Source organism: Brassica rapa, chromosome A01 (genome assembly GCF_000309985.2).
Source record: "Brassica rapa cultivar Chiifu-401-42 chromosome A01, CAAS_Brap_v3.01, whole genome shotgun sequence".
NCBI classification, from domain to species: domain Eukaryota; kingdom Viridiplantae; phylum Streptophyta; class Magnoliopsida; order Brassicales; family Brassicaceae; genus Brassica; species Brassica rapa.
The window spans coordinates 29,258,486-29,274,054 of record NC_024795.2 but is presented as its reverse complement, the minus strand read 5'-3'; the positions used below and the strand labels follow the sequence as shown (position 1 = coordinate 29,274,054).

Sequence of the window (15,569 nt, the reverse complement as noted above, 5' to 3'; positions counted from 1 at the left end):
TACAATATGATGATGTTCAAAGAGGTTTGGAGCCTTTGTCGTCTCCGTTTATCAAGAAAATAATAATTTTATAGTGGTTATTCCATCGATTTAGGGAGTCATATGAAGTTTTACTAAATTAATTGATAAAAACAATTAAACGATGCTCATTTACCATGAAAAGGAGTTTAGCATACATTAATACAAATGTAGAATATGGTAGAAATTTTAAAACAACACTAAAGATTATAGGCTTCAGTATATAAAGTATTTACCAAAAACTCAATATTTTTGTAGGGGTTAGCCCATAGATTTTGAGAAAATTTCAAAAAATATGACAATATTGTTTTAATGCCTAGTTGCATCCTGCACTAACATATGATGATGTTCAAAGAGGTTTGGAGCCTTTGTCGTCTCCGTTTATCAAGAAAATAATAATTTTATAGTGGTTATTCCATCGATTTAGGGAGTATTATGAAGTTTTACAAATTAATTGATAAAAAAAATTGAACGATGCTCATTTACCATGAAAAAGAGTTTAGCATACATTAATACAAATGTAGAATATGGTAGAAATTTTAAAACAACACTAAAGATTATAGGCTTCAGTATATAAAGTATTTACCAAAAACTCAATATTTTTGTAGGGGTTAGCCCATAGATTTTGAGAAAATTTTTAAAAATATGACAATATTGTTTTAATGCCTAGTTGCATCCTGCACTAACATATGATGATGTTCAAAGAGGTTTGGAGCCTTTGTCGTCTCCGTTTATCAAGAAAATAATAATTTTATAGTGGTTATTCCATCGATTTAGGGAGTATTATGAAGTTTTACTAAATTAATTGATAAAAACAATTGAACGATGCTCATTTACCATGAAAAAGAGTTTAGCATACATTAATACAAATGTAGAATATGGTAGAAATTTTAAAACAACACTAAAGATTATAGGCTTCAGTATATAAAGTATTTACCAAAAACTCAATATTTTTGTAGGGGTTGTTAGCCCATAGATTTTGAGAAAATTTCAAAAAATATGACAATATTGTTTTAATGCCTAGTTGCATCCTGCACTAACATATGATGATGTTCAAAGAGGTTTGGAGCCTTTGTCGTCTCCGTTTATCAAGAAAATAATAATTTTATAGTGGTTATGATATTCTAATTTAGGGAGTATTATGAAGTTTTACATAAATTAAATTGATAAAAACAATTGAACGATGTTCAGTTGTACCATGAAAAAGAGTTTAGCAAAATTAATACAAATGTACAATATTATGATGTTCAAAGAGTTTGGAGCCTTTGTCGTCCCGTTTATCAAGAAAATAATAATTTATAGTGGTTATTCCATCGATTTAGTGGGTATTATGAAGTTTTCCTAAATTAATTGATAAAAACAATTAAACGATGCTCATTTACCATGAAAAAGAGTTTAACATACATTAATACAAATGTAGAATATGGTAGAAATTTTAAAACAACATTAAAGATTATAGGCTTCAGTATATAAAGTATTTACCAAAAACTAAATATATTTTGTAGGGGTTAGCCCATAGATTTTGAGAAAATTTCAAAAAATATGACAATATTGTTTTAATGCCTAGTTGCATCCTGCACTAACATATGATGATGTTCAAAGAGGGTTGGAGCCATTGTCGTCTCCGTTTATCAAGAAAATAATAATTTTATAGTGGTTATTCCATCGATTTAGGGAGTATTATGAAGTTTTACTAAATTAATTGATAAAAAAAATTGAACGATGCTCATTTACCATGAAAAAGAGTTTAGCATACATTAATACAAATGTAGAATATGGTAGAAATTTTAAAACAACACTAAAGATTATAGGCTTCAGTATATAAAGTATTTACCAAAAACTCAATATTTTTGTAGGGGTTAGCCCATAGATTTTGAGAAAATTAATCAAAAAATGACAATATTGTTTTAATGCCTAGTTGCATCCTGCACTAACATATGATGATGTTCAAAGAGGTTTGGAGCCTTTGTCGTCTCCGTTTATCAAGAAAATAATAATTTTATAGTGGTTATTCCATCGATTTAGGGAGTATTATGAAGTTTTATTAAATTATTTGATAAAAACAATTAAAAGATGCTCATTTACCATGAAAAAGAGTTTAGCATACATTAATACAAATGTAGAATATGGTAGAAATTTTAAAACAACACTAAAGATTATAGGCTTCAGTATATAAAGTATTTACCAAAAACTCAATATTTTTGTAGGGGTTAGCCCATAGATTTTGAGAAAAATTTCAAAAAATATGACAATATTGTTTTAATGCCTAGTTGCATCCTGCACTAACATATGATGATGTTCAAAGAGGTTTGGAGCCTTTGTCGTCTCCGTTTATCAAGAAAATAATAATTTTATATAGTGGTTATTCCATCGATTTAGGGAGTATTATGAAGTTTTACTAAATTAATTGATAAAAACAATTGAACGATGCTCATTTACCATGAAAAAGAGTTTAGCATACATTAATACAAATGTAGAATATGGTAGAAATTTTAAAACAACACTAAAGATTATAGGCTTCAGTATATAAAGTATTTACCAAAAACTCAATATTTTTGTAGGGGTTACCCATAGATTTTGAGAAAATTTCAAAAAATATGACAATATTGTTTTAATGCCTAGTTGCATCCTGCACTAACATATGATGATGTTCAAAGAGGTTTGGAGCCTTTGTCGTCTCCGTTTATCAAGAAAATAATAATTTTATAGTGGTTATTCCATCGATTTAGGGAGTATTATGAAGTTTTACTAAATTAATTGATAAAAAAATTGAACGATGCTCATTTACCATGAAAAAGAGTTTAGCATACATTAATACAAATGTAGAATATGGTAGAAATTTTAAAACAACACTAAAGATTATAGGCTTCAGTATATAAAGTATTTACCAAAAACTCAATATTTTTGTAGGGGTTAGCCCATAGATTTTGAGAAAATTTCAAAAAATATGACAATATTGTTTTAATGCCTAGTTGCATCCTGCACTAACATATGATGATGTTCAAAGAGGTTTGGAGCCTTTGTCGTCTCCGTTTATCAAGAAAATAATAATTTTATAGTGGTTATTCCATCGATTTAGGGAGTATTATGAAGTTTTACTAAATTAATTGATAAAAACAATTGAACGATGCTCATTTACCATGAAAAAGAGTTTAGCATACATTAATACAAATGTAGAATATGGTAGAAATTTTAAAACAACACTAAAGATTATAGGCTTCAGTATATAAAGTATTTACCAAAAACTCAATATTTTTGTAGGGGTTAGCCCATAGATTTTGAGAAAATTTCAAAAATATGACAATATTGTTTTAATGCCTAGTTGCATCCTGCACTAACATATGATGATGTTCAAAGAGGTTTGGAGCCTTTGTCGTCTCCGTTTATCAAGAAAATAATAATTTTATAGTGGTTATTCCATCGATTTAGGGAGTATTATGAAGTTTTACTAAATTAATTGATAAAAACAATTAAACGATGCTCATTTACCATGAAAAATATTTTCGCATACATTAATACAAATGTAGAATATGGTAGAAATTTTAAAACAACACTAAAGATTATAGGCTTCAGTATATAAAGTATTTACCAAAAACTCAATATTTTTGTAGGGGTTAGCCCATAGATTTTGAGAAAATTTCAAAAAATATGACAATATTGTTTTAATGCCTAGTTGCATCCTGCACTAACATATGATGATGTTCAAAGAGGTTTGGAGCCTTTGTCGTCTCCGTTTATCAAGAAAATAATAATTTATAGTGGTTATTCCATCGATTTAGGGAGTATTATGAAGTTTTAACAAATTAATTGATAAAAACAATTGAACATGTTCATTTACATGAAAAAGAGTTTAGCATACATTAATAACAAAATGTACAATAATATGATGTTAAAGAGGTTTGGAGCCTTTGTCGTCTCCGTTTATCAAGAAAATAATAATTTTATAGTGGTTATTCCATCGATTTAGGGAGTATTATGAAGTTTTACTAAATTAATTGATAAAAACAATTGAAAGATGCTCATTTACCATGAAAAAAATTTTATCATACATTAATACAAATGTAGAATATGGTATAAATTTTAAAATAATACTAAAGATTATAGGCTTCAGTATATAAAGTATTTACCAAAAACTCAATATTTTGTAGGGGTTAGCCCATAGATTTTGAGAAAATTTCAAAAAATATGACAATATTGTTTTAATGCCTAGTTGCATCCTGCACTAACATATGATGATGTTCAAAGAGGTTTGGAGCCTTTGTCGTCTCCGTATATCAAGAAAATAATAATTTTATAGTGGTTATTCCATCGATTTAGGGAGTATTATGAAGTTTTACAAATTAATTGATAAAAAAATTGAACGATGCTCATTTACCATGAAAAAGAGTTTATCATACATTAATACAAATGTAGAATATGGTAAAAAATTTAAAACAACACTAAAGATTATAGGCTTTATATAAAGTATTTACCAAAAACTCAATATTTTTGTAGGGGTTAGCCCATAGATTTTGAGAAAATTTCAAAAAAATGACAATATTGTTTTAATGCCTAGTTGCATCCTGCACTAACATATGATGATGTTCAAAGAGGTTTGGAGCCTTTGTCGTCTCCGTTTATCAAGAAAATAATAATTTTATAGTGGTTATTCCATCGATTTAGGGAGTATTATGAAGTTTTACTAAATTAATTGATAAAAAAAATTGAACGATGCTCATTTACCATGAAAAAGAGTTTAGCATACATTAATACAAATGTAGAATATGGTAGAAATTTTAAAACAACACTAAAGATTATAGGCTTCAGTATATAAAGTATTTACCAAAAACTCAATATTTTTGTAGGGGTTAGCCCATAGATTTTGAGAAAATTTCAAAAAATATGACAATATTGTTTTAATGCCTAGTTGCATCCTGCACTAACATATGATGATGTTCAAAGAGGTTTGGAGCCTTTGTCGTCTCCGTTTATCAAGAAAATAATAATTTTATAGTGGTTATTCCATCGATTTAGGGAGTATTATGAAGTTTTACTAAATTAATTGATAAAAACAATTGAACGATGCTCATTTACCATGAAAAGAGTTTAGCATACATTAATACAAATGTAGAATATGGTAGAAATTTTAAAACAACACTAAAGATTATAGGCTTCAGTATATAAAGTATTTACCAAAAACTCAATATTTTGTAGGGGTTAGCCCATAGATTTTGAGAAAATTTCAAAAAATATGACAATATTGTTTTAATGCCTAGTTGCATCCTGCACTAACATATGATGATGTTCAAAGAGGTTTGGAGCCTTTGTCGTCTCCGTTTATCAAGAAAATAATAATTTTATAGTGGTTATTCCATCGATTTAGGGAGTATTATGAAGTTTTACTAAATTAATTGATAAAAACAATTGAACGATGCTCATTTACCATGAAAAAGAGTTTAGCATACATTAATACAAATGTAGAATATGGTAGAAATTTTAAAACAACACTAAAGATTATAGGCTTCAGTATATAAAGTATTTACCAACAACTCAATATTTTTGTAGGGGTTAGCCCATAGATTTTGAGAAAATTTCAAAAAATATGACAATATTGTTTTAATGCCTAGTTGCATCCTGCACTAACATATGATGATGTTCAAAGAGGTTTGGAGCCTTTGTCGTCTCCGTTTATCAAGAAAATAATAATTTTATAGTGGTTATTCCATCGATTTAGGGAGTATTATGAAGTTTTACTAAATTAATTGATAAAAAAATTGAACGATGCTCATTTACCATGAAAAAGAGTTTAGCATACATTAATACAAATGTAGAATATGGTAGAAAATTTAAAACAACACTAAAGATTATAGGCTTCAGTATATAAAGTATTTACCAAAAACTCAATATTTTTGTAGGGGTTAGCCCATAGATTTTGAGAAAATTTCAAAAAATATGACAATATTGTTTTAATGCCTAGTTGCATCCTGCACTAACATATGATGATGTTCAAAGAGGTTTGGAGCCTTTGTCGTCTCCGTTTATCAAGAAAATAATAATTTTATAGTGGTTATTCCATCGATTTAGGAGTATTATGAAGTTTTACTAAATTAATTGATAAAAACAATTAAACGATGCTCATTTACCATGAAAAAGAGTTTAGCATACATTAATACAAATGTAGAATATGGTAGAAATTTTAAAACAACACTAAAGATTATAGGCTTCAGTATATAAAGTATTTACCAAAAACTCAATATTTTTGTAGGGGTTAGCCCATAGATTTTGAGAAAATTTCAAAAAATATGACAATATTGTTTTAATGCCTAGTTGCATCCTGCACTAACATATGATGATGTTCAAAGAGGTTTGGAGCCTTTGTCGTCTCCGTTTATCAAGAAAATAATAATTTTATAGTGCTTATTCCATCGATTTAGGGAGTATTATGAAGTTTTACTAAATTAATTGATAAAAACAATTGAACGATGTTCGTTTACCATGAAAAAGAGTTTAGCAGAAATTAATACAAATGTACAATATGATGATGTTCAAAAAGTTTGGAGCCTTTGTCGTCTCCGTTTATCAAGAAAATAATAATTTTATAGTGCTTATTCCATCGATTTAGGGAGTATTATGAAGTTTTACTAAATTAATTGATAAAAACAATTGAACGATGTTCGTTTACCATGAAAAAGAGTTTAGCAGACATTAATACAAATGTACAATATGGTAGAAATTTTAAAACAACACTAAAGATTATAGGCTTCAGTATATAAAGTATTTACCAAAAACTTAATATATTTGTAGGGGTTAGCCCATAGATTTTGAGAAAATTTCAAAAAATATGACAATATTGTTTTAATGCCTAGTTGCATCCTGCACTAACATATGATGATGTTCAAAGAGGTTTGGAGCCTTTGTCGTCTCCGTTTATCAAGAAAATAATAATTTTATAGTGGTTATTCCATCGATTTAGGGAGTATTATGAAGTTTTACAAATTAATTAATAAAAAAAATGAACGATGCTCATTTACCATGAAAAAGAGTTTAGCATACATTAATACAAATGTAGAATATGGTAAAAAATTTTAAACAACACTAAAGATTATAGGCTTCAGTATATAAAGTATTTACCAAAAACTCAATATTTTTGTAGGGGTTAGCCCATAGATTTTGAGAAAATTTCAAAAAATATGACAATATTGTTTTAATGCCTAGTTGCATCCTGCACTAACATATGATGATGTTCAAAGAGGTTTGGAGCCTTTGTCGTCTCCGTTTATCAAGAAAATAATAATTTTATAGTGGTTATTCCATCGATTTAGGGAGTATTATGAAGTTTTACTAAATTAGTTGATAAAAAAAATTGAACAATGCTCATATACCATGAAAAAGAGTTTATCATACATTAATACAAATGTAGAATATGGTAGAAATTTTAAAACAACACTAAAGATTATAGGCTTCAGTATATAAAGTATTTACCAAAAACTCAATATTTTTGTAGGGGTTAGCCCATAGATTTTGAGAAAATTTCAAAAAATATGAAAATATTGTTTTAATGCCTAGTTGCATCCTGCACTAACATATGATGATGTTCAAAGAGGTTTGGAGCCTTTGTCGTCTCCGTTTATCAAGAAAATAATAATTTTATAGTGGTTATTCCATCGATTTAGGGAGTATTATGAAGTTTTACAAATTAATAAAAAAAATGAACGATACTCATTTACCATGAAAAAGAGTTTAGCATACATTAATACAAATGTAAAATATGGTAAAATTTTTAAAACAACACTAAAGATTATAGGCTTCAGTATATAAAGTATTTACCAAAAACTCAATATTTTTGTAAGGGTTAGCCCATAGATTTTGAGAAAATTTCAAAAAATATGACAATATTGTTTTAATGCCTAGTTGCATCCTGCACTAACATATGATGATGTTCAAAGAGGTTTGGAGCCTTTGTCGTCTCCGTTTATCAAGAAAATAATAATTTTATAGTGGTTATTCCATCGATTTAGGGAGTATTATGAAGTTTTACTAAATTAATTGATAAAAACAATTGAACGATGCACATTTACCATGAAAAGAGTTTAGCATACATTAATACAAATGTAGAACATGGTAGAAATTTTAAAACAACACTAAAGTTTATAGGCTTCAGTATATAAAATATTTACCAAAAACTCAATATTTTTGTAGGGGTTGCCCATAGATTTTGAGAAAATTTCAAAAAATATGACAATATTGTTTTAATGCCTAGTTGCATCCTGCACTAACATATGATGATGTTCAAAGAGGTTTGGAGCCTTTGTCGTCTCCGTTTATCAAGAAAATAATAATTTTATAGTGGTTATTCCATCGATTTAGGGAGTATTATGAAGTTTTACTAAATTAATTGATAAAAACAATTAAACGATGCTCATATACAATGAAAAGGAGCTTAAAATACATTAATAAAAATGTAGAATATGGTTAGAAATTTTAAAACAACACTAAAGATTATAGGCTTAGTATATAAATCAATTTCCAAAAACTCAATATTTTCGTAGGGGTTAACACATGGATTTTGAGAAAACTTCAAAAAATATGACTTTTTTTTTAATGCATAGTTACATTCTCCACTAACATATGATGATATTCAACGAGGTATGGAGCATTTGTTGTCTCTATTTTTCAAGAAAATTGTGATTTTATAGTGGTTATTACATCGACTTTGGGAGTATTATGAAGTTCTACTAAATTAAATGATAAAAATAATTTAACGATGCTCATTTATAATGAAAAATAGTTTAGCATATATTAGTACAAATGTAGAATATGGTTATAAATTTTAAAAGAACACTAAAGATTATAGGCTTCACTATATAAAGTATTTACCAAAAACTCAATATTTTTGTAGGGGTTAATACATAGATTTTGAGAAAATTTCAAAAAATACAACAATATTGTTTTAATGCATAGTTTCATCATGCACTAATATATAATAATGTTCAAAGGGGTTTGGAGCCTTTGTTGTCTCCATTTTTCAAGAAAAACGAAATTTTATAGTGGTTATTCCTTCGATTTAGGGAATATTATGAAGTTCTACTAAATTAAATGATAAAAACAATTTAACGATGCTCATTTATAATGAAAAAGAGTTTAGCATACATTAATACAAATATAGAAAATGATTAGAAATTTTAAAACAACACTAAAGATTATAGGCTTCAGTATATAAAACATTTACCAAAAACTCAATATTTTCGTAGGGGTTAACACATGGATTTTGAGAAAATTACAAAAAATATGACAATATTGTTTTAATGCATAGTTGCATCATGCACTAATATATATTGATGTTCAAAAAGATTTGAAGCCTTTGTTATATCAATGTTTCAAAAAAATAGCGATTTTATAATGGTTATTCCTCTAATTTAGGGAGTATATGAAGTTCTACTAAATTAATTTCTAAAAAGAATTGAACGATGATCATTTATAATGAAAAAGAGTTTAGCATACATTAATACAAATATAGAAAATGATTAGAAATTTTAAAACTACAACAATATTGTTTTAATGCATAGTTTCATTACGCACTAACATATAATAATGTTCAAAGGGGTTTGGAGCCTTTGTTGTCTCCATTTTTCAAGAAAAAAGTGATTTTATAATGGTTATTTCTTTGATTTTGAGAGTATTATGAAGTTTTATTAAATTAATTGATAAAAAATATATCGATTCTCATATACAGTGAAAAGGAGCTTAAAATACATTAATAAAAATGTAGAATATGGTTATAAATTTTAAAACAACACTAAAGATTATAGGCTTCAGTATATAAAACATTTTCCAAAAACTCAATATTTCCGTAGGGGGTTAGGTTAACACATGGATTTTGAGAAAACTTCAAAAAATATGACAATTTTTTTTTTAATGCATAGTTACATTCTCCACTAACATATGATTATATTCAACGAGGTATGGAGCCTTTGTTGTCTCTGTTTTCCAAGAAAATTGTGATTTTATAGTGGTTATTACATCGATTTTAGGAGTATTATGAAGTTCTACTAAATTAAATGATAAAAATGATTTAACGATGCTCATTTATAATGAAAAAGAGTTTAGCATACATTAGTACAAATGTAGAATATGGTTAGAAATTTTAAAATAACACTAAAGATTATAGGCTTCACTATATAAAGTTTTTACCAAAAACATAATATTTTTGTAGGGGTTAGTTAATACATAGATTTTGAGAAAATTTCAAAAAAAACAACAATATTGTTTTAATGCATAGTTTCATCATGCACTAATATATAATAATGTTCAAAGGGGTTTGGAGCCTTTGTTGTCTCCATTTTTCAAGAAAAACGTGATTTTATAGTGGTTATTCCTTCGATTTAGGGAGTATTATGAAGTTCTACTAAATTAAATGATAAAAACAATTTAATGATGCTCATTTATAATGAAAAAGAGTTTAGCATACATTAATACAAATATAGAAAATGATTAGAAGTTTTAAAACAACACTAAAGATTATAGGCTTCACTATATAAAGTATTTACCAAAAACTCAATATTTTTGTAGGGGTTAATACATAGATTTTGAGAAAATTTCAAAAAATATGATAATATTGTTTTAATGCATAGTTGAATCCTGCAATAATATATATTGATGTTCAAAAAGATTTGAAGCCTTTGTTATCTCTATTTTATTAAAAAAATAGCGATTTTATAATGGTTATTCCACTAATTTAGGGAGTATATGAAGTTCTACTAAATTAATTTCTAAAAACAATAGAACGATGATCATTTATAATGAAAAATAGTTTAGCATATATTAATACAAATATAGAAAATGATTAGAAATTTTAAAACAACACTAAAGATTATAGGCTTCACTATATAAAGTATTTACCAAAAACTCAATATTTTTGTAGGAGTTAATACATAGATTTTAAAAAAAATTCAAAAATACAACAATATTGTTTTAATGCATAGTTTAATCATGCACTAATTTATAATAATGTTCAAAGGGGTTTGGAGCCTTTGTTGTCTCTATTTTTCAAGAAAAACGTGATTTTATAGTGGTTATTTCTTTGATTTTGAGAGTATTATGAAGTTTTACTAAATTAATTGATAAAAAATATATTGATTCTCATATACAATGAAAAGGAGCTTAAAATAAATTAATAAAAATGTAGAATATGGTTAAAATTCTTAAAACAACACTAAAGATTAAAAGCTTCAGTATATAAAACATTTTCCAAAAACTCAATATTTTCGTAGGGGTTAACACATGGATTTTGAGAAAATTTCAAAAAATATGAGCATACGGCCCTCAGTTAGTTCCAGAGTGTCGACATGACCAAGCCGACCACCTATGTTTCTCAGATTTGCATCCGTCCATAGATGTAAAGGGAAGCCAATGAGCTGTACCCAAAAAGGAATGATCCATGGGTAATCGTCGTGTACAATGGGCTCCCATCGCACCAGTACAAACATACAGAAGTTGTAGTGAAATGGCCCCTGTCTAAGAACAGAGTTTAAGTCCTCCTCGGACACAAAGTTTAAAAGAAACTTTCCATTTCCTAAATCATTAGCTGTAATTCTATCAGCAAAACCCCACTGAGCAGGCATCGTTTGCAATAGCTTAACAACGTTCTGCTTCTTTGGATTAAGAATCTTTCCAATGAGGGACATACCAAATTCCTTGATCACAAACGAATCATCGCGATCCACCAGCTTAATTGGTTCATCATCATCCTCGTAGAGGATTCCTTTTCCTTTGACATCCGCTAGGTGAGCAGATCTAAAGCGATTTTGCGACCCCATACGATGATATGAGATCACAGTAATGGCTCGTAAGACCAAACAGAATGATTTTGATCAGGCTAGTATCACACCGAGAACCAGCAAAGCATGTAGAGGAATGCAAAACACCAAAGAGTGTGTGCGTAACAGGGCCAAACCACAGAAGGTGATAACGGCTGAAGATCCTTGTGAGAGACGCCAACGGAATTGCTACACCGGTGCTGCAGGATGGAGAGGCCACAAGGAGTGTGCGGTAGTCTCCCTTGTGCCGGAGAGGAAGCTAGCAAAGGCAGATCGGATCGGCCACAATAGGGAGATCAGGCAGATCTAGAAATCGCCATTGCTGTCGCCGAAAACCCTAGCATCGTTTAGTTGTTTAAAGGCCAAAAGTAGTTTAACGATGCTCATTTATAATGAAAAATAGTTTAGCATAAATTAATACAAATATAGAAAATGATTAGAAATTTTAAAACAACACTAAAGATTATAGGCTTTACTATATAAAGTATTTACCAAAAACTCAATATTTTTGTAGGGGGTTAATACATAGATTTTGAGAAAATTTCAAAAAATATGACAATATTGTTTTAATGCATAGTTGCATCCTGCACTAATATATATTGATGTTCCAAAAGATTTGAAGCCTTTGTTATATCTATTTTTCAAAAAAAATAGCGATTTTATAATGGTTATTCCTCTAATTTAGGGAGTATATGAAGTTCAACTAAATTAATTTCTAAAAACAATTGAACGATGATCATTTATAATGAAAAAGAGTTTAGCATACATTAATACAAATATAGAAAATGATTAGAAATTTTAAAACAACACTAAAGATTATAGGCTTCACTATATAAAGTATTTACCAAAAATTCAATATTTTTGTAGGGGTTAATACATAGATTTTGAGAAAATTTCAAAAATACAACAATATTATTTTAATGCATAGTTTCATCACGCACTATCATATAATAATATTCAAAGGGGTTTGGAGCCTTTGTTGTCTCCATTTTTCAAGAAACAAATGATTTTATAGTGGTTATTTCTTTGATTTTGAGAGTATTATGAAGTTTTACTAAATTAATTGATAAAAAATATGTCGATTCTCATATACAATGAAAAGGAGCTTAAAATACATTAATAAAAATGTATAATATGGTTAGAAATTTGAAAACAACACTAAAGATTATAGGTTTCAGTATATAAAACATTTTCCAAAAAGTCAATATTTTCGTAGGGGTTAACACATTGATTTTGGGAAAACTTCAAAAAATATGACAATTTTTTTTAATGCATAGTTACATTCTCCACTAACATATGATGATATTCAACGAGGTATGGAGCCTTTGTTGTCTCTGTTTTTCAAGAAAATTGTGATTTTATAGTGGTTATTACATCGATTTTGAGAGTATTATGAAGTTCTACTAAATTAAATGATAAAAAAAAATTTAACGATTCTCATTTATAATGAAAAAGAGTTTAGCATACATTAGTACAAATGCAGAATATGGTTAGAAATTTTAAAACAACACTAAAGATTATAGGCTTCACTATATAAAGTATTTACCAAAAACTCAATATTTTTGTAGGGGGTTAATACATAGATTTTGAGAAAATTTTAAAAAATACAACAATATTGTTTTAATGCATAGTTTCATCATGCACTAATATATAATAATGTTCAAAGGGGTTTGGAGCCTTTGTTGTCTCCATTTTTCAAGAAAAACGTGATTTTATAGTGGTTATTCCTTCGATTTAGGGAGTATTATGAAGTTCTACTAAATTAAATGATAAAAACAATTTAACGATGCTCATTTATAATAAAAAGAGTTTAGCATACATTAATACTAATATAGAAAATGATTAGAAATTTTAAAACAACACTAAAGATTATAGGCTTCAATATAAAGTATTTACCAAAAACTCAATATTTTTGTAGGGGGTTAATACATAGATTTTAAGAAAATTTCAAAAAATATGACAATATTGTTTTAATGCATAGTTGCATCATGCACTAATATATATTGATGTTCAAAAAGATTTGAAGCCTTTGTTATATCTATTTTTCAAAAAATAGAGATTTTATAATGGTTATTCCTCTAATTGAGGGAGTATATGAAGTTCTACTAAATTAATTTCTAAAAACAATTGAACGATGATCATTTCTAATGAAAAAGAGTTTAGCATACATTAATACAAATATAGAAAATGATTAGAAATTTTAAAACAACACTAAAGATTATAGGCTTCACTATATAAAGTATTTACCAAAAACTTAATATTTTTATAGAGGTTAATACATAGATTTTGAGAAAATTTCAAAAATACAACAATATTATTTTAATGCATAGTTTCATCACGCACTAACATATAATAATGTTCAAAGGGGTTTGGAGCCTTTGTTGTCTCCATTTTTCAAGAAACAAATGATTTTATAGTGGTTATTTCTTTGATTTTGAGAGTATTGTGAAGTTTTACTAAATTAATTGATAAAAAATATATCGATTCTCATATACAATGAAAAGGAGCTTAAATACATTAATTAAAATGTATAATATGGTTAGAAATTTTAAAACAACACTAAAGATTATAGGTTTCAGTATATAAAACATTTTCCAAAACGTCAATATTTTCGTAGGGGTTAACACATTGATTTTGAGAAAACTTCAAAAAATATGACAATTTTTTTAATGCATAGTTACATTCTCCACTAACATATGATATATTCACTGAGGTATGGAGCTTTTGTTGTCTCTGTTTTTCAAGAAAATTGTGATTTTAGAGTGGTTATTACATCGATTGTGGGAGTATTATGAAGTTCTACTAAATTAAATGATAAAAAAAGTTTAACGATGCTCATTTATAATGAAAAGAGTTTAGTATACATTAATACAAATGTAGAATATGGTTAGAAATTTTAAAACAACACTAAAGATTATAGGCTTCACTATATAAAGTGTTTACCAAAAACTCAATATTTTTGTAGGGGTTAATACATAGATTTTGAGAAAATTTCAAAAATACAACAATATTGTTTTAATGCGTAGTTTCATAACGCATTAACATATAATAATGTTCAAAGGGGTTTGGAGCCTTTGTTGTCTCCATTTTTCAAGAAAAACGTGATTTTATAGTGGTTATTCCTTCGATTTAGGGAGTATTATGAAGTTTTACTAAATTAATTGATAAAAAATATATCGATTCCCATATACAATAAAAAAGAGCTTAAACACATTAATAAAAAAGTAGAATGTGGTTATAAATTGTAAAACAACACTAAAGATTATAGGCTTCAGTATATAAAACATTTACCAAAAACTCAATATTTTCGTAGGGGATACATGGATTTTGAGAAAATTTCAAAAAATATGACAATTTTTTTTAATGCATAGTTACATTCTCCACTAACATATGATGATATTCAACGAGGTATGGAGCCTTTGTTGTCTCTGTTTTTGAAGAAAATTATGATTTTATAGTGTTTATTCCATCGATTTTGGGAGTATTATGAAGTTCTACTAAATTAAATGATAAAAACAATTGAACGATGATCATTTATAATGAAAAATAGTTTAGCATACATTAATTAAAATATAGAAAATGATTAGAAATTTTAAAACAACACTAAAGATTATAGGCTTCAGTTTATAAAACATTTACCAAAAACTCAATATTTTCGTAGGGATTAACACATGGATTTTGAGAAAATATCAAAAAATATGACAATATTGTTTTAATGCATAGTTGCATCCTGCACTAATATATATTGATGTTCAA

At 27.4% G+C, this 15,569-nt stretch overlaps 2 protein-coding genes across 2 annotated transcripts in view; one reads left to right on the top strand and one right to left on the bottom strand.

The window, feature by feature from the left end:
• Nucleotides 1-15,569, top strand: part of LOC103842894 (protein SPIRAL1-like 3) — a 209,522-nt gene that overhangs the window by 96,577 nt on the left and 97,376 nt on the right. The window lies entirely within an intron of this gene.
• Nucleotides 11,320-11,813, bottom strand: LOC117127181. The gene is made up of 2 exons (XM_033276648.1): nt 11,486-11,813; nt 11,320-11,411 (listed from the first exon to the last, which is right to left on the bottom strand). The coding sequence occupies exons 1-2, from the start codon at nt 11,811-11,813 to the stop codon at nt 11,320-11,322; spliced, it is 420 nt and encodes a 139-aa protein (XP_033132539.1).